The following is a 27,424-nucleotide window of genomic DNA, read 5'->3' on the forward strand; positions in this document are numbered from 1 at the left end:
TCCCTACTGCCTCTTCCCCATCTACTTTCAACATAGGAAGAAAAGGGGCAAGTTCACAACCCCATGTGACAGTACATTACTACTAGCCCTCAATTGTTGGCTAAAAGAAGTAATATTTTAAGGACACCGTGTAAAGAGCAAGACAACAGATGGATTTCAATCCATCAAGACTGGTGATAAAAAATTATCTGAATGCCTATGAGCTTCCTGCAGAGACTAACACAGAAATGTATGTGCAAAAGTGACAGGAATGAGTGTAAGAAGATACAGAGTTATATGAAGGACATTGCTACTGTGGGGAGGAAGGCAGAGGTGCAAGTCCATAGCACCGGTGTATGTTCTCACGTAGGCTGCTGAGGACTGTTTGAAATCATCAAGAATCTAGAGAATTATTAACTTAAGTGAAGGAGGAGAGACTGCCAAGCATAGATAGTAAAGGGGACAATAAAGTAGTTCACAAAATCATTATATAGTCCCTGTATCCTGCCACTTTCTACAGGGAAAACAGGTACAAAAATGATTTTTAAATAAGTGCAACATACATAAGCCTGAGCTATGTGGGGATCCAAGAGTGGCATAGCCAGGAGTGCTGCAAGTCAGGGTTGGAGTACGGTGGCTGAACCGCAGTGGGTCCAGGACTGGAATACAAGGTCCATTACAGATCAACATTGACATGGTGGGATAAAGTTGAGATGTGAGGGATGGGAAGCTTGCGTGTCATCTGTCTGCATTCTACCCGGGTGTAGCTATTTGTATCCATTCCACATTTGCAGGAGTACTAGAATTCATCCCTTCCCAAGTGGTTGATATAATAGCCTTGGCTTAGCATCCTTTGGGGACTAGGACATAAATGCTTTCCTGCTAACTTCATGTGGAATAAGGAAAGGGGCACTAACAAGATCAAGACCTTTCCTAGTGATTGGGTGTTTTTCTGCAGCACATGATGAGAATGGACCAGGTAATATAGAGCTGTTGACACTCCATGGGAATCTTTGGAAAACATTCCATTTAGAACCAGTTCTGCTTATAAATAATATTTTGGCATTTTTCATTTGTTCATTATTACTAGGGACTTTTGCATGAAAACAGGATCTTTGTTTCATAGAAGCTCATCTTTATATGATACTTACTCCCCTTACTCAGAATGCTGTGTTTATGGTATCACAAAGCCAGCAACAGAAAGGATCAGTGCTACCTTTTTAATCTGATCCTCAGAAAATCTCCAAGCTCCTAGGAAAGCAACAAAATAAAAAGGAAGTTTGGATCAGTCTCCTCTCAGTCACTTAATTTAGCACTGACCACAAAAACAGGGTGGTATAAAATCAGCACTCTATAGGGATCTAGATCTAGATCATAGGACAGATTTTCAGCCACCCTCCAAAACTGTCTTCAAAGTTTGCAAATTTGCTTAGTCATGTCAAGTTACATGCACTAATCTGGATTTGGCACAACCGGGTGCACATGTGGAAAGCGGAAGACAGCAAAACAACATGGCTCTACAAACTTTCGGGATTTGTGTCATGGGAAACAGCAGAAAGAGAAATCAAACAAAACATTTTGGATCTAATTCTCAGAGCTCTGAAGCTTGTGCAGTCATTTAGACCAGTGCAAAGGGATTGCAACCTGGGTGTAGAACACTACCTCATTCTGAGTTAGTAGGGTTCCTGTATTGCACTGGTATAAATGACCTTGGTGGTGTATGGCTGTGGAGAATCAGACCCCATCCCACCAACTGAAAAAAAGATGCCACAGAACTCAGCATTACAGAGTTTTTATACAAGCCCCAGAATGGAAGCTCAGTGCAGCTTAGAGCACCCACCCTTGATCATCTTCACTAATGTCTAAGTAGGTGGCCTCTGAATGAGCCAGTTTGCTTCTATGGAGATACCATTTCAGGGAGAAACTAAGGAAGATGAGTGCATCTGAGTATGCAAGATGGCAGCTGGAGACTGTTTTCCTAGCTGACATGCCCCACTCCATGTGATGTGGAAGGACAATGCAAAGGTCTGGCCTGTCTGCTGGAGGCATAAGGCAAGTAATCAAAATGGGTGATTGTAAGTGTGGCAGTCTAGCACGGGATTAAGTAGAGGATGAAGCAGTCTCCAGGGACAGGTGTTATTGTTTGAGTTCCTATATAATATAACAGGCAAGCTTAGGCATGTGAACTAGGAGCAGAGCAAAGGCGAACTGCAATGACAAGGAAACTGAGGTTTGCTCAGGCTTATTAAGGGAGAAATTGTAAAATTTGGTAGGCAACAAGCTTGACTTACCTTTCTGTAATTATAACTCTCAGTGAAGTGCATGTCATTCCTTATGGAGAGGAAGATTTAGTCAAAACAAGCACAAAAACAAACAAACAAAGTTCTCTCCTTTCTAAAAAAAACATCCCCAAACAATCCAACGCCAGTAACCCAACACCCAAGATGTGTAATCCTGCAAAACAAACCAGTCAGAGTGTAACCCAGAACTCAGAGGAACCCTGTTCCAATCTACAGCTCGATCTGAGATCAATTAGAGGTGTTGCGGTAGGATGATATATTTAAACGTGTGGCTGTAGGAAATGAGTGAAACCATCCATCAGCCTGAAAAACAAAGAAGTTGCCTGAGACAAATGGGGCTATCAACAGCAAACAGGTTTTGGTATAACAAGGACAGTTTCAGAGAGGTGTTAAGTGAAGTTTCAAACAATAGATTTAATGTTTACACTGAACACTTCACCAGGTTCAAGGGATTTGTAAAAAGGATTGCAAATTAATTGGAAACCATCTGAAAGGCTGTCCTGTCCAGAAGCTGCATTCAATAATGGATGCAAATGGAACAGGGGGTAGAGAAGCAGAAACAATGATATGCTTACTCTAAGAAGCTGTGTTTGGAAAACAGCCTGTATACTGGTACCACAAAAGACCGTTAGCCACTGATATCAATGGCAAAATGCCCACTGACTTTATTGGGGCCAGGATTTCATCCCTCATATCTCAGACAGTAACAGGGACGTTTTCACACCTGAACATCAAGGGGAGAGACGCAGTGTAAATACAGGGTGTAAACCCAAGGGAAGGACAATGGGAGAATTTTTCATTGACATAGCAACTGTCACAATAAAGCAGCAGTTTCCTTACTCGACTCAACAGACTGTAACTAAGATTTCATCCTGTCTAGCAAGAGAATGTTACATCTTAGACTAGACAGGAATTATCCCACTTACCTTATTACTGTGCTCTTCTCCTTATTCCCTAATTTCTAAAGGTAACAAGGCCCTTAATTAAGCTAATACAGAATTTACTGTGATTTGGGACACTGTTGGAAGACAGGATACTGTCTTCCATTTGTTTGTTTTAAACCCACTGCCTGTTAATTTTATTGGGTGATACCCTAGTTCTTGCGTTATGTGAAGGAGTAAATAACACTTCCTTATTCACTTTCTCCACACCAGTCAAGATTGTATAGACCTCTATCATATCCCTCCTTAGTCACCTCTTTTCCAAGATGAAAAATTCCCAGTTGTTTTAATTTTGCCTCATACAGAAGCTGTTCTATACCCCTAGTCATTTTTGTTGCCCTTCTCTGTACCTTTTCCAATTCTAATATATCTTTTCTGAGATGGGGCAACCACTTCTGCACACAGTATTCAAGATGAGGGCATACTGTGGATTTATATAGATTTATATATATATTTTCTGTTTTATTATCTATCCCTTTCGTAATGGTTCCTAATATTCTGTTAGCTTTTTTGACTGCTACTGCACATTGAGTGGATGTTTTTAAGAGAACTATTCACAATGACTCTAAGATCTCTTTCTTGAGTGGTAACAGCTAATTTAGACCCCATCATTTTGTATATATAATTAGGATTATGTTTTCCAATGTGCATTACTTTGCATTTATCAACATTTAATTTCATCTGCAATTTTGTTGCCCAGTCACCCAGTTTTGTGAGATCCCTTTGTGACTCTTCCCAGTCTCCTTTGGACTTAACTATCTTGAGTAATTTTGTATCACCGCAAATTTTGCCACCTCACCATTTACCCCTTTTTCCAGATCATGTATGAATATGTTGAACAGCACTGGTCCCAACACAGACCCCTAGGGGACACCACTGTTTACCTCTGTCTATTCTGAAAAGTGATACTTTATTCCTACCCTTTGTTTCCTATCTTTTAACCAGTTACTGATCCACGAGAGGACCTTCCCTCTTATCCCATGACTTCTTACTTTGGTTAAGAGCCTTTGGTGAGGGTTTCTGAAGTCTAAGTACACTATATCCAGTGGATCACCCTTGTCCACATGTTTGTTGACCCCATCAAAGAATTCTAATAAATTGGTGAGTCATGACTTCCCTTTATAAAAGGCAGGTTGACTCTTCCACAACAAATCATATTAATCTATGTGTCTGATAATTCTGTTCTTTATTACAATTTCAACCAGTTTGCCTGGTACTGAAGTTAGCCTTCCCGGCCTGTAATTACTGGGATGAACTCTGGAGCCATTTTAAAAAATTGGTGTCACATTAGCTATCCTCTAGTCATTTGGTACAGAAGCTGATTTAAATAATAGGTTACATATCACAGCAACACTCAGTACCTGCCTAGAATACCGGGTCAGAGTCATGGGAATGGCATACAGAAACCCTAAGGATTAAGTCGGGGGATAGGCGATAGAGGGCTGAAAGGCGACACGGTGCAATAAAAATAAACCAATGTAATCAAACAACCATGGACAACCCTACAATAACAAACAAGTGTATGAACAATTAAGACCTCATAATGAGTGACAGAAACCACAAAACACACCAACAAACTGGTACCGCTGATGGCAATGGAGGGGAGACACTTCAGTTTTGAGCATTTAGAAGTGTTGTTAGTATTGATGAAGAAAAAAACAAATGAAAAAAGATGAGAAGTTCTCTTGATGGTGTCCTCTGAACCTCTCCATCCCCCTTGGGAATTTGACATTCACCTGACTTGATGAACCAAGAGCTTTACTTTATACCTCCTTCATTTAGACTTTTTTTTTTTAGTTACTTTGCATACTTGGCTTTGAAGTGCCACTTCAGTACTTTGGAGAGCAGATGAACCAGGAGCAGTGAGATAACAGAGGCCTTTATTTTCTCATATTACATTATGTTTGCCCCCAGTGGCTCAGTATTGGAGCATATGAACTTGTCTCCATCCTCCAGTGCAGTTTCTCTCCCAGATACTCTGTCTCAGGGTGACCCCAACTGGGCTTAAAAGAATGCACCAAGGCTTAGGGGAAAGGAGACTGGGTGAGTCGGAGACCTGGTGAGATAGAGCTGCCTGAGAAAGACAGAAAAGGGCAGGTGAGAGCAACATTATGATGAAATATACACCTTTCAGCAATACAAGCAGAGCAGTATAATTATAGGGCCATAGAAATTAGAGATCAGAAAGACTTATTACCCTCACCACACACACATATTAATGCAGGATTGTTTCTTCCAGACCTTTCCCTCTTCCGTGTGACACCCTTTAGATACACGTAGACTCTTTGGTTAAGCTATACAGCTTTAGTTCTTTCTTTATATATCAAAACCTCATGCCCCTTACATTTTCCCCCCACTTCTCTGAATTACCTCCAATTTTTGACATTTTTCTGATACTGAGGATTGCAGAATTACAGAGCTAAATTATCCTGTTACCCCACGGTCAAACTTTATACAGGAATGACTTTGCACACCTGCAGTGAAGGCTTATATTTGTTGTCCTCACCATGTGGTACAACAAGTTCCTGGTGGGTTCACTATGGCAAACAGGAAGACAGAGAGGCAGTCACTGAATCACCAAGTCCTCTGTAGCAAGGAGTTAAAATGCACTATAAGAAGCCAACTAGCCCAGCTGAACACACTGGCAGATTTTAGATCTTAGAGAGCTTGATCTCTCTTTATTATTGTTACTCTTTCAAGAGTGAATTTATTAATACTGGCAAAAGGTGCCAGGCCTGAACACTGAGGTCCATAATGGGAAGCAAGTGCAAAGTGCAAGCTTCCTACCTCTGAGCTCTCCCCAGGTCATAGGTCATTCTTGACCTGTCTGAGTCTGCTAACCAGTGAGACAACTAGGTGTCACCTGTAATAATGGGTTTTTTTTTCAGACAAGTAGCTGTTTCTGGGAACTGAATAGAGTTCGCTATCTCACTTCACAAAGGGCACCAAACAGGAATCAAATGGTAACAGAGAACAGTCAAATGACCACCATTTGGCAAGTCAGATCAGCATTTTTAGTGAAAGTATTCATATCACATTACTGATCTTCCTAACAAACCAATTATATCCACTGTTTTTCTGCCATGGTTGGAAGGGTTCAAAGGGTGCACATTTCCCATTTTAACCAGAGCAGCAAGAAGCTTACAGTGTACACTACAGAAAATTACAGGCCTTGAACTCCATTCACATCCCGTTTAGAGCCAAAACCATACCAGTCTGTTATAGTTTGTGCACAGAAACCTTCATCATAATCTTCAGTGGATACCTACAAGTTAACATAGCTCACGGGTGTTAGCCGAAGTAGGTGTTCACAAGTAGCTGAAATGGTGCATGTGGGTGATTAACACAGATTTTAATCTGGGATGTCTAACCTCAGAATGGGCCTTGCTCAGCACAGTATGTTGCAGTTTGTTTGGAGAGAGAAAAAAGTACCAGGAGGTTCCAGAAAAGGCTTAGTAACTGATCGATATGCTTGGAATACAGTAATGAGACTGACTGTCCAAAACCAAGGGAAAGTGCTGACCGTAAAATGCTTAAACAAAAGCAGTGATTTCTCATTACTGTGGGTGCCTCTCTCCGGCCCCTCCCTCTGGTTGCCTTGTCCTTGGATGCTCCTCATTCCCAGCTGCTTTCTAGAAGCATGGTCCATATCATCAGGTGTTGTCCTTCAAAATCACTATAAAGGCATGATTTAGTGCCATTGTCAGCTTTTACACTGAATACAAGAGGCAGCAGACACCTCCACACCATGTTGTCAGCAACTTTCAAACTGTGCTGTGGGATCTCACATGAGCACCTCCGAAAGATGACTGGTAAGCAGAACTCTCCTTGGTCTATAAAGCAGAGCATACAATATACTGTAAATATATTCCTCCATGTAGTGTCAACCATGGAGAAGTGTTGTCCTCTGAATAACTGGTGTGATTCTACAGGACAACCACAATAAATTGCTATGTCCTATACAGTGGACGCTCTCAGTCGCACAGAAAATAGCATCAGTCACCACTCTACAGATAAAATATATATGTATATATTTATATAGACATACAGTCAGACAGACACATTTATAAACAGGCTGACATGTATATAGTGCATATATTCCTATTTTGCTATATCATGTTTAGGAAGGGTCAGATTTTAATCTGTAAATGCTGCTAATTGTTCTTTGCCTTTATGCAAAAAAAATATATATAGCATAAAAATGGGATCATTAATAATCAACATATATAGGGAGGGAAAGTTGAAAACACATGGAACCAAATCCTGAGACCATTTATATCAGCTGAGGATCTGAACCATAGGATATGTTGCATTGGTAGACAACAGGTACCTTCTTTGCTAGCAGACCTAACAACAAATCATTACATATTCTCATGGTCAAAAATTATGACTTGGTTCCTGAATTTATTACATTCAGAATAAACAACATTATTAGTATCTTGGAGAGGAACGGTAGTTCCTGCTAGTGCAAAAAAATCAACTTTAGAAATATCTGGAAATAAACATTGGCATCCACTGAAATTTATCATCAAAAATCAAATCCTTCCAAACCAGATTTTTGATGCCAGGGAACAATTCATTGTGATGCCCATGAATCAGATTTCCCCCAACATAGTGTTTCTTGCTGCACTGTTCTGCAGAGAGACCCTGTTCTATGATACAGGGATCCTTTTTGCTGCAGTCAAGTGCAGTGTATTACAGTAGGATGCAGGGGGAGGGTGTGTTTTGAAGCAGATATTACTGATTTATCACAGAGGTGCAGAACTGCAGTGAGACAGGGCTACAATAATGTGCAGCAGCTCAGTGAAATATGATGCAACATCCTGGGATTAAAGAAGTGTACTGTGCTCAACATTTTAACTGTGGCTTTCATTAATTTATGTTTTAGACAGGAAAATGTTAGAGAACTGAAAAACGCAAACTCCCCTCATTCCTCTACTGGAATGTTTTTGACACCCAAGGTCAAATGGAAGTCACGGGCTTGATGCAGGAATTACGGGATGAGTTTCTAAGGCCTGTGTTATTCAGGAGGCGAGATTAGATGATCTTAATGGCCTTAAATTCTACACCTCTGTACATCTGATTCTTTTCTGCAAGCTACCAGCAGTGTGATGTCGTTAGAAATTTTCACCATACTGCTTAAGTGTCCCTCATTTTGTGGGATGATACTCATTTTAATCCCCAAATTACCTACATTCCACACAAATTTGATGTCCCCTTACCTTTATTATTGAAAACTGTTTACATTAAACTAAAAGTATAATGAATACTGATGTTATAAAAAGACCATTTACCCTGATGGAAGCAATCCCACAGCATTTGAAGTTTCCTCTCTGAATATTTGGTTCATGCTCCTTATTTTGGGCCATCATCACAAACTTGGCTTTGACAGTTCATGAGGCCAACACACACCTTACTGAGAGGAGTCCTGCTAGATCAGATTGAAAAATTGGAACATTTCTCATGAAAATTTTCCTGTAAACTTTATCCCTGTTTGCATGAAAAATTTTGAAACTCACCACTTTTCTGCCAGGTAAAGATGCCTTTTTTACTGAAAAAATTTGAAACTTTTTGGTCATCTCTACAGTTCCAGGCAATTTTCTGGCAGTTCACCAGATTCTTCCCTCTCCAGACAGTTGATTGCTACTCTACCATGGCTGGAAAAACCACCTGTTATGAGGCAAGAGGTTTCTTTAATTTTATTTTCCAACTAAAATAAACTAACGCGTAAGGCAGTGAAGTGCCTTGCCCAAAAGCCATCCACGGTCATCCAGTGAGCGAGTGAATCTAATTAGTGTTCTCTTTGCTCTCAGACCTTTGCACCAATCTCCAGGCCAATGTGCCTCCTTACTGAATATGATACATTTTAGCAGCTGTCTATGTTTGTCCCCCTGTAGGTTTGAAGAGAATGGCTCTCTCAGCTATTGGGCATGACACAAGAGGACTCATGTCAAAAGGATCTCACTGCCTGTCTTCTACAGTTCCTGATTATATTCAGAGGATAATGTGGGAGGACCCTGGTAAGAGTTCTGTTTATCACAGATGCTTGAATGTTGCATGTCCTAAGAAATCTCCCATAGGTGGTTCCTCCTGCAGCTGGCACAGCCTGTGTGTGCTACCTGCAAACCCCTGGATGGATGGATGTGTATTAAGACTGTCCTGAATGTGACTGATCTATAACCAGAGGTAGTGCTATACTGCAGAGAACACAGAATTAATGTTATTCTCATCATATGAGAGGTCTCAATACCTTGAATAATTCATAACCATCTCAGTATTGGCTAGCGGCCAGACTTTTGTCTAACCAATGGTATATTCATCCTGAGACTTGTAAGAGAGACCAAATGAACTCGTCACAAAATGAAATCCAAAAAGACTTGTAGTAAAGGTTGAGTCCAGTCAACAGTGTTTTGTAATATCTAAACAGTGTTTTTAGTCCCATCTAATAATTACCCAAAGATTTGCAGATGGGAACTACCTGTCCTGTTCTTTTGAACAATTCGTTGGAGAGGCAATGTGGTATATGTAACACTACTAAATAGTCCCCATCTGCATTCAGTTTCTATCACATTACTGGTGGGAACTAGTTTTAAGTGCAATTTTTAAAAAATACTTTTCAGCAAGTCAGCTCATAGCTAGTAAGTGCCTCCTTCAAATGGTTTTGATTTTATCCAGTTGTGCCCCATCTCTACTGACCAATACAACCATGGTCACTGAAGATGTTTTTATACATCGCACTTAAAAACAGTTTCGTATAATGGTAAAAACTGATGTAGATGCAGGTGCCTATATGTCAACACTGGGCTTTTGAGAGCCGTTGTCCAAGTGAGGCTGTTGTAGACAAGGCTTTTCATTTTGTTTTATATACGTGGCTTGATTTCAGGAAAATTTTGTTCTAGTGTGGTGGAATGATGCTACCTCAAGTGTTTGGGCCAATCAGCATATTGGCGATAGTTTATTTGGATATTAATGCTATTGCTTAAAAAGTCACCTGTTTAAATGGTTTTCTACTTTAAAGATATTTTATTCTGCAGTTGTGATGTCATGACCATGACTCATAGCCTTCTGACATCAACAATGGGAAAACTGACTTAAATGGCTAGCTGGCAATGGGATGTTGCTCTGTATGTTATATTGGAGAGGGCCCCCCCAAGCAAAGATGTTCGGGTCTGGACTTCTCCAAAGTCAAAGACGATTCAGATCTATCTTCTTATAGGGCTGGGCCTGAGCTGAGAGGCCCATCAGCGCACACTGTAATTCCACACACAACTCATGAAACAGCAGATCTATTGTGTATCCTTATCAAAGGCCAGAGTATATAGGCAAAGTAGGGAGGCTTTTGAACATACATGAACAAGTACTTTGCGCTTGCTGCTGTAGCTGTGGGTCCAGAACATGGCTCTGATGTTAACTCCAGCTGGTTTTCAAACATGGAGCTTTCCTATGTGAATCAAGGAGAAGCCACCCTGCGTGGAGCTTTAGGGATACTGCAACGGCAAGATGGCTGGCAGACAGAAACCTACCAGGTACAGTCTTTGCACTTGTTGCCTTTGTTACTCTAGTAGTCCAAAAAAGTTTCATGCTGAGAAAATCTTGGGGGATGCGGAAGGGCTAGATGGAATTTATCACTTCCTCTTATTATTGTTAATAACGATCTCTAGCAATGCCCTCCCCCATAGAGCCCCTTTCAAGATTAAAAGGCCAGTGTCAAAACAGCAACGGCAAAATGTCTATCACATTTCCACCTGCCTGTGCATGGAAAGGACTATGGGTGAATTAGTTTGAGAGGCTAGAGGGCTGTGTGTGTGAGAGAGAGAGAAAGGGTGTGACTGCCAGGGCATATGGTATGAGTGAAGATACAGAAAAGCAGGTAGATAACAGGAGGGCTTACAGGAAACTATTCTACATTATGGTCAATGTAAAAGGAAACAGGTGCAACTTCTAACAGACAATTGGCTAAGCACACGCACGAATACATTAAACAAATAGACAAGATGAAAAGGCTTTGAGGGGAAGTCAGTCAATCATAGTCCCCGAGAAAGTTCAGAATGTTTATGCTACAAAATTAACAGACACCAACTCATGTCTGTGTTCTGGTTTTTGTTATTTATGTGCTTATATATTAAGACCTTTAGAAGGATAGTTTCCTTTAGCTAGAAAGGAAACAGCAAGCACAGAATGAACCTCTGGTGGTGAATATTTTATAAATAAATAGTAGTGACATGATTTAAAGATAATGACTTTCATCTATAAAACAAATGGTGATGAAAAAGGACCAAAATCATTTATTAGAAAGGCCCATTATGTCAGTGAATGAGTCAGTGCCAAACTGTGCGTGACCTGGCAGGGAGTGCGGGCAGGCTAACTGATATAGGCCTGGGTCCTGATTCCAGCACACCTACATCATTGTGATTAGGATTACCCTGCCATGTGTTCTTTCATCCCAGGGAAAAGGAGAGTTGGTGCTGAGTACAGTTCTTCCTAGGCTTGGCAAAGTCTTCCGAATGGAGGCGGTGCTGGGCGTTCCAGTGGACCAGCTATACTATGAACTGTTTGAGAAGCTGGAGCAAATGCCTGAGTGGAATCCTACCCTTAGTCGAGTAAAGGTAAATGGAGAGATGGGTCTGGGCATTCTACAGCCTCCAGTTTCTCGTCTGCTACTGCTTTGCCTGCTCACAAATCTCTCCCAAAGCCTCCTGCAGTTATTTATTTACATTTATATAAATGCTCTCAGGACCCTTGACAGAACTTGAAAAAAAACCACAGCCAAAATAAATACCCAAATATAGCTAAAGTGCAGCAGTGTCCTTCAGCATAACCCTCCAGCAGCAAACCAGGCTACTCAGGAGCTCAAATCCCCTCTTCCCGCTAAGTAATTCCCCATTTTTGACAGCTTCCCACCCACACTCCCTTCCATTTCCAGTGCCTGGATAAAGAGCTGAACTTTACAGCATGGCCTGAAGGTCAGCAGGCTGGGGTTATTTCAGGCCAAGGGGAAGGGTGAATTCTAATGCCATGGGGCCATTGTCAAGAATACCCTGCCAGCAGTCCCTTTGTGTATTGTATATGCCAGTGGGGCTTCAGCTCCAGCTCCTCTGCTGATCTCCGCTGTGACAGTATGTCACAGGGAAAGAGGTGGTCTCTCCGATAGGTAGGACCTAAGCCGTTTAGGGCTTTGTAGGTCAAAACCAAACTCTTCAAACCTTACTTAAAAATTCACAATAAGCCAATACTGATAGTGGAGGTCCGATAGAATATACTTGTGATAAGAGTCTCCACCTACCAGCTAGACCTAGGCTCACAGGAACCTATATAGGATCTTAGAAGAGAGAACTGTATTGAATGTCAATGCCATTCCCTGAAAGTGCAGGATATAATCCCACAGACAAAACTGCACAGAAGGACTCAGGCTATTTAGAAGAGGTAGAGCCTATTACATACAACTATTGCACCTTGCTGAGAACATGGACCTCAAACTAAATGCAGTAAAAGAGCAGGTGTTAAAGTGGGGCATGGAGTTCTGATACACTAGCATATATTTTAAGATTTACTTGAGAGTGAGAGCGCTGAAGGGCTTTTTGTTTTGGATACCATATTCATCAAGAAAGAGGAAGTAAAACAATTTCCTTGGGCACCTTGATTGTGGGAAACTTATATTGATCATTGTCAAATATATTAGTGACTGGTCCAGGAGACCAAAGATGGAACTCAGAACAGGGGTGTCATCCTCTCATTGTTTGATCAGCTGTTAGATATTTGCACTGGGTCACAGCAAACAGTAAACTGGAAGAGTTTAATTTTTATACAGAAACAAGCTGCTGCCTTTATGCCCCCATGCAGACATCAGTGTGCAGAGTTTCTTTATAAGACCATCAAGTAAAGTGACCATGAACTAATGCACAGATAATGCTAATTAACTGAGTGAAATGAATGTATGTGCTGAGTCATTTAATGAAGTCCATGTAAATCACAAAGTTCACAAGTCAGAGATGTGCAGCGGAAACCTATTGGAATGCTGACAGCCACTTGGATAATTAAACTGATTGTACAAAGTTCTTTGAAAAGGTCTTCAACAATAAAATAGAGAAACACACCTCCTCTCCCCACCCCAAACACAATAGAGGGTTGGGTTCTTAATAGGAGGTCAAGTACCTAATCAGAAGTAAAAGAAATAACTAGTCAGAGCAGAAACAGCCTTTTCCCATTGGCTAACAGACTGCAGATCTGACCATTCCTACCCTGGGGTGTTTTCCCAGAAATGTTCTCTTCTTCTCAGGACCCAAGACTGCTAGTAATGCTGCTGTACTGCAGTGGGGGGCACAGCACTGGGAGTAGATTTTGAGTGCATTGCATCTTAGAATTAAGTCTCTCTAGTTTGTTTTGATTTGGCCTCTAATTCCTGCTCTCCTGAGTTTAGTAACTTGCTAGTCAGAGATCAACATCACCTCTGCTGCATTACACCTCAGGGCACATCCCTGGCTAGCTTCTACACAGGCTAGTGGAGTCACACTGTATTTTCTAATCAGTACATTCTGTCTCTTTCAGCTTAGCTTCCACACTAGCATTAGAAACACTCCCCACCCCTTTAAAGGAAGTAATCGTATTAGAGAAGTACCTAACCCATAAACTGTTGCTAGCTAATAACATTTCTTCTTAGGTCAACAGGACTAACTACTTCTTACAGCTTATCACTCCTAATAGTGGTTAACCCAAGTTCCTAGGGGCAAATCCCCCTTATACTGTACTGGGAGGATTATTTAATTATCCGCAGCTGGTCAAGCTCTCCCACCCTGCCAGTCCCTGCACTTAGCGCTTGCAGCTGTGATCTTTCCTCTGCTGAGGAAGATAGTGTTAACCCCAACCTGCCAAGTCTTGGTACAGGTTGATACTTTCCCAATCATGCATTAAACCTATATATGCAAGGAAGGAACAAGATTCTAAATGGGGCATGAAGTCCAGCCTTTGCTCCTGTAGATATGCCTTGATCATAGCAGCTTTGGAAAAAGATGGGGAGGGATGGTTAGAACATTCCACCTCTACTACTCAAAGATGTACCAAGAATACATTTAAAGGTGGGTTTCCACAGCTGTGGAAAGGTGCCAGCAAGGAGAACAAGCATTTGTTTTGCAAAACCATTAGTGCCTTTAAGGGAACAAAATGGCCAGTTGGTTCATGGGCTGTTGTCACCCCCTATGCTTGTTTGGAAGGGGACCAGGTTTTCCAGACTGTTTGGTTGTTACAGTTTCCCTTCCAATAGTTTCTATTCAGTTCTTTGGTTTGTGTCCTTGCTAAAGATCCTTCAAAGAATTGGGAAGGATACCCTGTTGACTCACGAGATCACTGCTCAGCGCCCTGGAAACCTCATTGGCCAAAGGGACTTTGTCAGTGTACGGCACTGCTGGAAGAAGGAGACAACTGTGTATCTGGTTGGCACTGCAACCCACTCCGAGTTCATGCCCATGCAAAAGGGGCAAGTCAGGTGAAGGCTCTGAATGTTAACAGGAATCTGTGCATGCATTATTTTAGCATGTGTGTTGTGCACTCAAGAGGTACATCTTCCCTATAGGGGGGTATGTGTGTGTGTGAGAGAGAGAGCACGAATACACAATTTCAGTGGAATACAAATATGTTCAGCACAACACACATCTAGGGCCACACAGAAACCACTCTTCTGAACAGTTAGCACCTAGCAACCGTAAGGCAGGTAAGGCGTTAAATAATTGAGCTTTTACATTTTATTTTTAACAAGGCACCGTTACAAGTGAAGATCCCAGCCTTCTTTTGGGCCCATCACAAACCCAGTGCACAGATAGACACCAGTACTCATCTCTAATCAGGAGATCTGAAACAGAATAAGGTGCAGCTCAGGAATGTGATATCTTGGTAGAAGGGGCAGGACTGGAACGGTAGGGTCTGATGCAGATTAGGCCTTAGGTGCATTAGATGGGCTGTATAGAGTGCTCTGCCTGGTTTCTAGCCTACATCACTGGTACACTCCATTGTTTTCATGAGCTCTAAATCCACTTACAAAGTATGGGCCTGACCCTACAATAACATCTGTACAGGCATTCCCATGTGGCCACGCAGAGACACATTAGCTGCAGGGGTCTGCTTGCACAGAGGTCATGGAAGGACCGGGCCTAGGAATCTAAAATGAAATGTGACTAGTAAGGTGATGCCTATTAAGATGAGAGCTGATACCTGTACAGTTCAATGGTTAGTCAAACTTCTTTCCCCAGGAAGAACTACCCATCCGTGGCATTATTATCAGACCTCAATCCATGGACTTTCAATCTATTTGTATTTAATTGATGCACAATTGGCTCAGTCCAGTAAGAAGGGATGTCATGGAGAGCTTGTAAGCAGGTTTCGATGTGAGCAGATGTGTTAATCCAAACCTGAGATGGCTAGAGCTACTTTAGTGTCCAAGTCAGAAGGTTCAGTTGGTCTCCCTTCAGAAAGAAGCTAAATTCCTTTTTCTCCCCCAACTGCCAGGGCTGAGTCTGGGTTGAGCTGCATTGTTCTGCAACCACTGGAAGGTGACCGATGTCAGACTCGCTTCACCTGGCTCCTGAGCATGGACCTCAAGGCAAGTTCATGCTGCCTTGCTAGGATATATGACCCCTTTGCTATTGCCACAAGTCGCCACATGCCGCCTGTGGGAGGGAGACGTGCAGTATAAGGAGGACTGAAAGGCAATGATCCTTTCTGGGAGCTGGGGAATGGATTGCTGTAAAATAATAGCCAGGCTGACTTTGCGCTCCTTAGCATGGTTTGTCATCACATTAATACTGGTAGCTAGCCAAGCTGTATATACTCTCAGGAGCCCCCAGGATGGGTGCATTCTCTTTTCCTTTGCTTCAGGGAAGGAATGCACAGTGCAAGCTGACACAGTACTCCTGGGGGAATTCTGCACCACTGCACATGTGCAAAATGTATGTTCCCTGCAGATTTCTTTGCTTCCCCACAGAAAAATGACTTTCTGACAGGGAACCAAAGGGAAGCCACAAGAGCAGTCTTGCAACCTTCCCCAGCAGTATGTTTCGGGTGCCCAGGGCAGCCAGCGGAGAGGTAAATCACTGTGGGGCACGGAGCGGGACTGGGGAAGACCCGGCTGGTGGCTCCTACTCTGCACCGGGCTCAGCTGCTTGTCCCAGCTGGGCTGGGGAGGACAGGACTTGTTCTTCCCCTGTATGGCATCCGGGGCTGGGTCAGACCCTCCCCCAGCTGTAGGAAGCTCTGCAAACTCCCCCCCCTCCCCCGCCCATGCTTCCTGCACCCATCACTCCTTAGGTGCAGGGAGCCAGAGGCTCACTGTACAGGGAGCTGCTCCCTGTACCGGCCAATCCCTGTGCATCCAGACCCCCTTATACCCAGACCCTCCTGCTGAGCTTCACCCCCCTGCACCCAGAGCCCCACTTCCCCCGCACCTCCCCAATGAGCCACCCATACCCAGATCCCCACCCTCCTGAGCCCCAACTTGCTACACCTGAATTTCCCCACCCCACGGAGCCCCACTCCCCCAGCATCTCGACCCCCTCACTGAGTCCCCCCCACCCAGGCCCCCCTGCTGAGCTCTATTCCCCCCCACACATAACCCCGCCGCTGAGCCCCAAACACCTTCACCCAGACCCCCCTGCAGAGTCCCATTATCATTGCACTCAGAACCCCCCAACAAGCCCCTGTGCATCCAGATCCACCCTGCACCCAGATCCCCCACTGAGCTGTCCGCACCCAGCTTCTCCCACACAAAACTCTCTCAACCCACACCTGTATCCCCCCACACTAAGCCCCTCCACACTTGGATCCTACCTTGCTGAGCCTGCCTGCCAGCACACACCTTGTGCACCTGGCACGGAGAGGCAGGGCCCTGGGGTGTTTCTGGGGCAGGCCTGGTCCTTGCACTGTGTCAGGGTCAGGTGTAATCTCATTGCTGAGTCCGTTTCCCCGGGGAAGAGAGGGGGAAGGAGCTGCACAGTGATCTCCTGATCTCCCATCTCTGTGCAGCCAGTGGTCTGTGCTCCCCAATGTCATGCTGGAGCCTCCACATTTATTTGATGGATAAAATTTGCAGAATTTTAACATATTGTGCACAGAATTTTTATTTTTTTGCCCGAGTTGTGCCCTGTGGGCAGGATTCACCCCTGTGCTGACACTGGGGCAGGAACTGAGAGGAGGCATCTTAGACCTCCATTGTTCAGACTAGCTCTAATTGCCAGGCCACAGGATAACCTCAGCTCTCTGTCCTTGTCTCCTCTAGTCCAACCTAGTATGACCCCTGACCCCGGGGCTACTGCAGTGGGTGTACAAAGCTGACACAGCCAGTCTGTACCTGCAAAGTGTCCCCCTCCCTCTGATCCACACATCCCCCACTCTGGAGACATTCCCCAGAAGAGACTCCAGGCTGCCAGACTCCTGAATTTGCACCTACATGGATGGAGTCACTCCAGCCACTCTCTCCAAAACTGAGCTGAGGCTGGCAAATTCGTTGCACTGAAATCTTCAGCCCTGCTTATTTAAAGATGTTTTGTTTTTTTTAAGGGATGGATCCCCAAGTCCATTATCAACCGTGTCATACCTCAGTCTCAAGTGGACTTTATCAGACACCTACGCCGGCACCTTTCCACCACAGCACACCCCTGAGCTTCTGGGAGGATGGACTCTCTCACAGCACAAGGCTGCCATAAAGGGAGAAGGAGGCTGCAGGAAACAAGGGCTAGGCCTGTGCCTTTCATGTTTACTTAAACGCTGCTACAGCCAAGGCGGCATTACAACTGGAGATCAACTGAAAAGCAAAATTCTCATCCTGACGTGAAACACCCCAAAGCTTGGAGGGTGTGCAGCTGCAGCGCATGGGCTGCATTGTAGGGCTAGGGCCTATAGGGATGGTTTGGGCTTCTACTTACGTCTTTCTCCACCACTTTTCTGTCCAGAGCTGGACTGGGCAGTGTCCCCAGCAGCCAGCAACATACAAGTTGTGATCCGGGTAGCTTGTAACACTAACAGGAGCTCAGTTAGGGGCTGTTGTGCTGTGTCCAGAAGTGTGGGGATGTCACTGAAATAATCTCTGCTCCCTAGCACTACATTCTGCCCAAATGACAAGGCACTTGCCTCCAGAGCCTAAGGACTAGGCCTAAGTGTGAGCTCACCCCTTCCTGTACTAGAACAGTAATATGGTGTCTGGCTCCCTCTAGTGGTAAGTCAGCTCCTACCACAGGACCTACAAGATATTTTATACTTTTTCATATTAACTTCTGTTCGACATTTATGAAGCAGGGTTTGTTTCTCTGCTTTAGTCTGTTGCCAGTTTCATCTGACACTGAAACACTTGGGTGCTGGTCTTTGGCTTGAACTGGTCAGTCACCTTTTCTTTAGAAAGTCGAAACTCATTTTTATTTTTCTCTAATTTGATGGTACCAGATATTAAGAGGGAAGCTTCAATCCCCAGAGCCCTAGGCCCTGTCTTGATTGGCAAAAAGGGTGTGTTTTTCAAACACGTTAGCCTGTGTCTTGACGGAACTTTCCAGTCTTATTAAGCTAACACATTTGAAGCCATGTTAGCAGGCTGTGCAGTAGCCAAGGATGTAGTCAAGGTTAAAACAGGGCCAGGTAACATAGCTTCAGACATTCGAGCCTAGGTCTTGATGGGGCTCTCCAATCATGTTAAGCCAAGTTGAATGAGGTAAGACACTTTTTGTCCATCAAGGCAGAGCCCTGATAATTAAACTGTACAGAGAAGAGGGATAGAATTGCAGTGAGTTACAAATACACTTGGATTCCAGTGACATTCTAATCTGTGAATAGAGGTCATGATCTGTCCATGAGATGGGATTTCCCAGTGGTTGCATTGCTACACATTTATAACTAGGATAAACCATACTAACTACTCCAAATTAGAATCTTAAAACCACGGGGAGCAATTTTTCTGGCCCTTTAACTAACATGGCCTTCTTAGAAATGGGATGCTTTTTTGAATGAATCCATCCCCATTTTGCTCACCGAACAGATGGCCGCATGTCTCACTGCACAGAAACTATGAAACATAATTAAAACCAAACACTGTAATAGTGGGTCAGACTGCATGAACCAAGCAGGCTCATCTGGTTTTTATGAAATGTAGTTATTGCAGCCATTTCAGTGTGCTTGCTAATTTATAAGTGTGTGTGTTTGTGTGTTTCTTGGGTCACTCTCATTTACTGAATAGAAACATTGCCAAAATGTCTCTAAGATTTCATGGGACACAGCCAGGAGTGTGTCTGTGTGGGTTTTGTTGAAGTTAAATAAAGAAATGAAATACTGTTCTCCTTAAAGCCTGAATTAACTGATAGTGCTTCTGATTTATACCCCAGCCAGAGAGGTGGACTGGAGGTGGGGAAAGGGTTATTGAACACAGTCCCCTAATGATAGAAATATGGACAAAGCTCATTCTTTGGATGTTACACTCCACTAATCCAGACTCAGCAGTACTGCATACTCACTTTAAACAGGTGCAAGGCAGTGGAGTCACTTTTATAACCCTCCTCCCCATATCATTCTTCCTGAACCCAGAATGAAATCTACTTCCTGCCCATTCCTTCCCTCTTGCATAACGCGCAGGGAGCTACAATCTGGGACTACTGCCCAGGACCCCTGCTACTGCTCAACCCACTTCTCAATAATCACACACAGGTTGCATTATTCACATGGTATATTTCCCCCACTGCCCTCAAAAATAAACCAACAGAAAAGGGTGAGGGCAATGAGTGGATTTTTTACATTAAGAGTTTCAAAAAAACCCCACCACCAACAAAATTAATAAATATTAAAAAGCTCTGAATCTTATATGTACAAAACTTTATACATCGTAACACTGGACAAGGTTACATCACAGGAATGATTTGACGTGTTCGTCGGCCCAGGAGGAGATAGGAAACTATCCCAAGTCCCAGCTCCACTCAACCTGTTAGGTATCAGCTGCAACATACAATCTTCTTGTGGGTGGGAGTGGCAGAGGTCGGGGAGACAAATCTTCACTGCTGTGGGATGGAGAGATTGGTGATGTGACTTGCCCCATACACATAGTGTCATTAGCTGTTGTGACACTGGTACATCCCTGTGCAAGACCTTAAACTGCACCTACTTCATATAAATTTGAGTCTCACTGTTGTGCCCAGCTCTGGTGGTGACTAGTGTTTTCTCTGGGTTTGCAAACCAAGTATGTATTAGGACCTCACCAACATCAAACAAATGCCCAATTCACTACAGATCTGTCTACACTACGCAAGAAAACCATTTTAGGCACATCAATCACATCAACTGGTTTGTTGTGTTGCTTGTCCATGCAACATTAATACTTTTGCAGAACTCTCTTGGTACATCCACACACAATCTTACAACCATTGTTGTACCAGTGGGTTCCAGGATTCTTGAAGCACCATCCTACAGCACTCAGTCATGTTGCAGGGTGTGAGGGCTTTGGGGTAATTTCCAAATCTGACATACTGCACTGTGGAACATAGGCGGCAGGAATCGGTGTACTGGTGTAGCTGCTAAGCCTATAGCTTCCTGCTCACAGTAGGGACAAACTACTATAGACGGTGCTTATTCAGCCAGTCCTGAGATAAAGACTTGCTCCTAGATGCTGCAATACAAAACTCGTACAATGCCTAGGACAGCTGTTGTGTGTGGAGTGCAAGGGCCTGCACATGTGCTGCTTTCTGGAGACATCCCAAGCAATGATAGTTAGCAATCATTTTTTAATGCTTGAAGTAAACAGGTTTTGTGAGAGGCAAAGAGCAAACGTGTTGAACCTGCTTGAGGGAAAAGTTTTGCTTCAGGGGGAAAAAGCTGAAAAACCGCCTATGTTCATCTTAATCCCAACTCTGTATTGAGTTGCCACAGAACTAGCAGGAGAGATGCATGTTACCATCTCCAGCAGGCAACAGTTCCCTCCTCCCAGCTTTTCCCTGTGGATTCAAAGTAAATGTCATAACAGATGTGGCCTACAAGTTACTAGTTCACATTATGATTTTGGAGCTGATGCAGTGAGTCATCACAATTATGTACTATGTTTTAGTGCATAATTGGTATTAATTATGTGCTATGTTTATATAATGTGTCACACCCACCCCCTGATGTCAGGGCTCTCAGTTTGACTCCACATGTGACAGGTTTCCAGATCTTAGCCATGCTGGTGCACTGGGAGTAGTTGTTGATGAGATGGAGAACGGTTCCTACCCCACCCCAAACTCTCCAGAGGCTGGGGCTGCAGTGGAGCTGCTGGTATTCTGGCACTCAAACCTGCTCACAATACTGATCAGGGATGACCACTGGCTACAGACAGTAATTGTGGAGCATGATGCGGTATTTCCTAACCCATTCCTCCCAGTGGGTGTTGCCATCTAGGTAATGTACCTTGGTGGGAGCTGTAAGCTTCAGGTGAAAGTCTTAGAAAAGAATGCTCTTTAAAGAGTAAACAACACACAAAATGAAGCATTATCTTTGGCATAATAAATAAACACTGACACTCAAGCACTCCCTTAAAGAGTTCATAATGATATTTCAATCAGAGGGACAAGCCACTAATGTTGTGTGCAGTTTGCAGTAAGAAGTCATCTAAGGACCAGATTCTGATTTGTTACACCAATGTAAATCTGGAGTGACTCTATTAAAATTAGTGAGGTTACTCCAGATTTACATTGGTGAAGCTCTTGCCAGAATTAGGCCCAAGGTTTGCAGCAAACCTATGAAAGGGTCCATGATGGTTCCAGAAACCTGCATGCCTCTATCACAGACATCCTGTTACTGCATTTCCTTACAAGTGTTGTTAGTTTTAAGAATGCTTGTTTCTTACATTTTGGTAAGGGGTCTGCGATGGTCTGACATGAAATTGCACTAGCTCCCTGAATTAAATGAACCTTTGTAAACCAATCAGGTTTCTGCTTTCACTAAACCCATTTTATACACCAGTATAAAGTGTCTCTGAGGGACAGCAGGTCACAAGCAGTTTGCATTCAGGGATTGATTGATCTGATCTCCAATAGCTTCAAATTCCTTACAACAGAAACTAACCAGCTGCAACAGACCAGGCCGGTATTATTGATACAGCATGCACAGTGTACCAACTAGACACTCTGTCCATGGCTTCCTTTTCTTTGGCTAAGTCTCCAGCACTACACTGGCCTTTAAATACTTAATGTAGCCTTCAGAAGCATATAGCTGGGACTCTGAGTTCCGGGCCTGCCAGTGACCTCACCTCAGGCCCAAAACATGTGGGCAGCCCAGCTATCCCTCCCCTGTCTCAGATTCAGAGAGAGAGTTCCCTACCCATCTTGTCAGCCACCTGTGAGGGTGCAGAGAGTCACTACCAACCCAGACACTCAGCATTTTTTGCCCTTGGTTAAAATGTCACAGCAAGCCTTCCAATGCAGAAGGTAAAAAACATAAAAATGTAAGAGGCAGTAAAGAAAGAACAAACCATTTTTCACTACTCCCCATTCCTTCCAAAAGGCCCCAAAGGATTTCATTAGTTTAACAAATTATTGGTTTTTTGAGCATTTCTACCCCTTTTGTCACTTTGGTGTATGTACACTTCATTCATATTATAGAGCTCTTCTTCTTGCAAACATATCATTTAAAATTAAAGCCTTAAAAGCACTAACCAACAATATATGCGTATGGACTGGATTACACCTTGTTATGGGCTGAGTTAAAACCTCAATGCAACTAACATATGAATGTGACCTCCACTTAAAATAGCTGTGAGACATTTAAGGGACCACACTTAAAACAAGGCCAAACAGAGCCCACTCAGGAGTTTTGGATTGTGTAGGTGGAGGGGTTGAGTTGGGGGAGAGAGGGAGAACACACAGAAACTAAAGACAGACAAGAACAGAGAGAGAGGCACGCAAAAATCAAGAAAGCCAAGCAACAGCCCGTGAGCACAGTGTGATCCTGGACAAAGCTAGTGAGAAAAAGCTTTTGGGCTGTTGGCTAAAGAGGCTTGGGGCAGTAAGCTAAGGAAATGCTCCCTTTGCTCTTGATTCCTCCTGCGATCAGAGAAACAGGGCTTTGCACATTCCTTGTAAATAAACAAGATTGCAGCAAAGAAAATAGCAGACTCCATCAATTGTTACTTCCAGCTGGAACATCCCCATGGCCCTGAAATTTGACTAGCTGCTCGGGTCAAAAAAGGGTAACAATATTTTTCTCTTTACAGCATCCTTTTGAGGCAAGTGAGTGTCCTGGTCTCTGACACAAGAGGAAGATTATCTAGGCCCCACACCTTCTGGATGCTGGGCATCTCCTACAAAGGGCTGGACTTCCTCAGCAGCCAAGTCAAGAGGAGGTCTGGACTCAGCCCTTCACACGAGGCATGAGGTGGATCTGACGCTTACTGAGCTGTGAAACACTCCATGAGGCTTGCAGTCTAGAGTCTGAGGGCATATTGCAGATCAGCTGACCCACGTTCTTTCCTGCACTAGTGACAACTACAGGGGCACAATCCTGCTCCCACTGAAGACAGCAGGGAATTTTGTCACTGATTTCCGTGGGAGCAAAAGTAAGCCCACAGTAAGCACAAATTTCAGAAAAATTTATTTTTGAGAACGGATTTGCAGCTGGACTAATGTCTCAACATCCGTCTGCCAAGCATGGCCTCGCTTTCAAACCCACCTACTATTCCAGCAATTTTGCCTACCTTATTCTCATTTGCAATGGTCCCTCACCCGCCTTTGCCCGAACTGTTGTCTTGTCTTATTTGTATCCATCTTGTCCAGATTAGGCCTGGCTCCTGCAAAGCACTGAACGCCAGCTGCAATCTTCTGAGAGCCCTCAACTCCCACTGAAGTCAGCCCTCTCAGGAGATGTTCAGCACCTTGCTTGACTGGGCTCAATCCTGCTCGTGGAAGTTTTGCCATTGACTTCAGTGGGAGCACGAACAGAGTCAGACTAGATGGGTATGTCCACACTGCAATTGAACACCAGTGGCTGGCCCATGTCAGCTGACTTGGGCTCACAGGGCTCAGGCCACAGGACTGTTTAACTGCAGTGTAGATGTTTGTGTTCAGGCTGGAACCTGGGCTCTGGGACCCTCCCCACTCATGGGGTCTCAGCAGGAATCAAAACAGCACCTTATAGAACAGTTTTAAAGGACAAGCACACACCCCCACAGCCAAAATTTCAAATGAAGAGAAGTGCATTGTGGGAGCCACACGTCGCTAACCAAACTGTTCTACGCAGGGGCTGCTCTCCTCAGGACCTTCAGGGCAACACACTTCTGTCACAAACACAGGAATTTGCAACATATTTATGTACTGAATTCCCTCATTTTCTCTGTGGTTAACGCCACCCTCCTTCCCCCACTTCTGCCTCCTTCTCTGGTGACTGACCTTGCCATTGCCTCACTATGTAGGGCCTCCAGACACAAACACAGGCTGTCCACCTTGAAAGGACACCCTAAGCAGCTGGAGACAGGTTGTGAGCGAAGTGCAGTCCAAGGACCACCACACCCCCTCCCAAAGAAGCCAAACACCCCTGCCATGTACCATCCCCTCTGCCAGCTGGGTCAGGATGCTGACAGCCCCTCCCCTGACCCTGCTTTTGAAACTGGGTCTCCCCATCCACATGTATGGAGTACAAGTCCATCTGGCCTGCTGTTCCCTTGCCCCCTCCTCTGCTCTTCACTGAGGTTAAGAATAGAAAATCTATTTGCAGCACCATTTCCAACAGGATTTCAGAGTCCACTGTGATCCTTGCCACATGGATAACAGCAGCAGGTGAGTGAGGACTGAGCTGAGGGTCAAAAGGTCCTTTCTGTTGCCTTTTGTTTTATTGCTCGAAAAATCGCTTTGTAGCACCTTGGAAGGAAATGCCCGATTGATTCAAGCCACCCTCTGAGGTAACCAGGTGTGGGCTGCACAAGCCATGCGGGCTCAGCCACTGCTTGGGGTTCATTTGCAACCCAGTGGCCTGTGCTGTTTCTTCCTTTTGTTTCTTCCTTTGATCTGATCTTTTTTCATTATTCCAATAAAGAATGAAAAAGTGCCACTGCCGAAAAGTCATAAAAATGAAGCCATTTTTTCGGTAGCCTTCTGTTCGGTTTTTAATTCTGTGTCTCATCCGTTTCCGAAAGTGGCTCGGAAACTCGGCTGCTCTGCCCATGTAAACCGTCGACAAGAGAGACTTTGGGAAAATACTTCATGTCACAACAGGGGAGGAGATTCTGAGACTGTTCCCCAGCTGCTTGGTTCCAGTATTATGCCTTCTCTGTCGTGCTATGCCCTGGGAGGGGACAGAGGAATCACTTTCGCTGTGTGCACCGATAGGTTTGTTCAAGGCGGGAGAGAACCACTGAAAGGCAGTGCTGCCCCAGAGTTCCCCAGAACTCTGCCCTGCTGCAGCCTGCCGGCTAGGAGGTAGTGGTCTTGAGGTGTCAACTTTTGAAGTATCATCGACTGGAGTGCCCCGAGACTGGGTCGCAGCATTAGCCCAAGAGGTTCCATGGGAAGCTGAACCTTCTGTGCTGGACAGCTGGACGTGAGCAGCTTGGGATGCATCTGTCTCTTTGGCAGCTGTGCTTTGTACCCTATGTGGGCGGTGCCGGGCAGTGGGATGAAAGGGCAGTGGTGTGACTGGGCTGGGAAAGAAAGCACCCTCATGACTTTCAGTCTCTGAAGCACTTTGGTCTACACTGGGCGGCATGCTGGTGGTGGAGACCTTTTTGCCACAGGACTCACAACAGAGTTTGTTGTAGCCAGGGATGGAGCAGTAGCGAGCCAGAACTTCCATCTGACAGAATATGGACTTGTCCCCAAGGCAAGGCTCTTCTGTGACAAAGACATTTATAAAGAAGCTAGTGAGTATAACCAGACATACAATAGTAATGTGCACAAAATACGATCCAAAATCACTGCATACATGGGTTTAAAATTATCCCATAAAGCTGCTGTCAGAGTAAAATGCCATATTACACTTGGTGTTACATCATGTTTAGCATTGGTCAAATTTCAAATTCAAGGTTTGGTTTAAGCATGGAAAACTGTGAACTCTCCTGTGGCCCTCTCTGATCTGTAGATCTTGACTTTCTGGTTTCAGGCATGTTGGAAGCACTCAGCTCCTCAGAGGAAAGGTGTAACAGAAGTACCAAAATATTATTAATTATTGTTATTATTATTATTAGAAAGACTGTGCATACCAAAGGTACAGCTTGCTTCTCTGCAGTACTTTGGTACTCCCACTTCCTAATAAAATCAAGATGTGCAAAGATGCACAAATGTTTTCTTAAATGAACCAAAATGGTGAAATGTTTGGCTGAAGGGATTAGCAATAGGACGTAGGACCTTTCCCCTTTAAGAGACCAGTTCAAATAAGGCAGGCATTTCAGCTACAATTGTCACTACAAACCAAGATAATCGAATGACTCCATTGTTTTAACTTTACTAGATGACGTTAGCGTTGAGTGGTGGGTGCCGGAGTCACATTGCTGCTGGAGACATCCACCCACTGACAGGTCAGAAGTAAAATCAACAGCAATGGAAGCTCCCCCACGCCAATAGGCCTCAATGCTTCTGAGGAACAATCATCTTAAGGGATGAGACGCTAATTAAAGACTCCAGGCTCATTTAGGGCCTGATGCAAAGCCCAGAATGGAAGGCATTCCAAGGGCTTTGGATCAGGCCCTTAATCCTTCTCATGTCTACTTCTTTGGAGTACTGATATAGCAAGTACCTAAGAACTTCTATATACCTAAGAACATGCATAATTTTTAGCATAAATCCCATTGAATTGAATGGAATTACTCTGTATGCATGTGTTAACATGCGTTGCTGAACTGGGGCCTGGGACAGGGACTTTGTCTTCTTCACATCTAGACAAGAATCTAGCATACTTTTGGCAGTAACAGATAAAAATGACAAGAAAGTCATTTGTTAGAATCATCTTCTGATGTTGACATTTGCCCACTAATAGAATGGGACTATCAGCTTAACCCAGAGAGGCCATCAAATGATAACTTCCTGTGACTACCTCCCTATCAGATTTGAAATAACTTAAAAGTTACTAATTCCCTGTCCATGTAGCTATCCAGTTTCCTACCACAACACAAGATGTCTAAGATTAGGAAAAGGCCACCTGACCCAAGGTGTCACTGCTCTTTGTACCACCACAAGGACTTTAAAAAATGACAATATTTACAAGGGAATTCACGGGCAAAACCGATACTGGCGT

At 43.9% G+C, this 27,424-nt stretch overlaps 2 protein-coding genes across 2 annotated transcripts in view; one reads left to right on the top strand and one right to left on the bottom strand.

Annotated features, from left to right (window-relative positions):
* Positions 1-7,025: 7,025 nt before the first annotated feature.
* LOC141991339 (steroidogenic acute regulatory protein, mitochondrial-like) lies at positions 7,026-17,863 on the top strand. The gene is made up of 7 exons (XM_074959641.1): positions 7,026-7,032; positions 9,118-9,240; positions 10,601-10,746; positions 11,668-11,826; positions 14,515-14,699; positions 15,716-15,809; positions 17,762-17,863. The coding sequence occupies exons 1-7, from the start codon at positions 7,026-7,028 to the stop codon at positions 17,861-17,863; spliced, it is 816 nt and encodes a 271-aa protein (XP_074815742.1).
* Positions 17,864-24,852: 6,989 nt separating this feature from the next.
* The window catches only part of ADAMTS14 (ADAM metallopeptidase with thrombospondin type 1 motif 14), a 99,656-nt gene continuing 97,084 nt past the window's right edge, over positions 24,853-27,424 (bottom strand). Inside the window, exon 22 of the mRNA XM_074958940.1 lies at positions 24,853-26,025. Coding sequence (XP_074815041.1) covers positions 25,397-26,025 — 629 coding nt within the window. The 3' untranslated portion in view covers positions 24,853-25,396. The remainder of the gene's footprint in view (positions 26,026-27,424) is intronic.

This window comes from Natator depressus, chromosome 7 (assembly GCF_965152275.1).
Source record: "Natator depressus isolate rNatDep1 chromosome 7, rNatDep2.hap1, whole genome shotgun sequence".
In the NCBI taxonomy this organism is placed as follows: Eukaryota; Metazoa; Chordata; order Testudines; family Cheloniidae; genus Natator; species Natator depressus.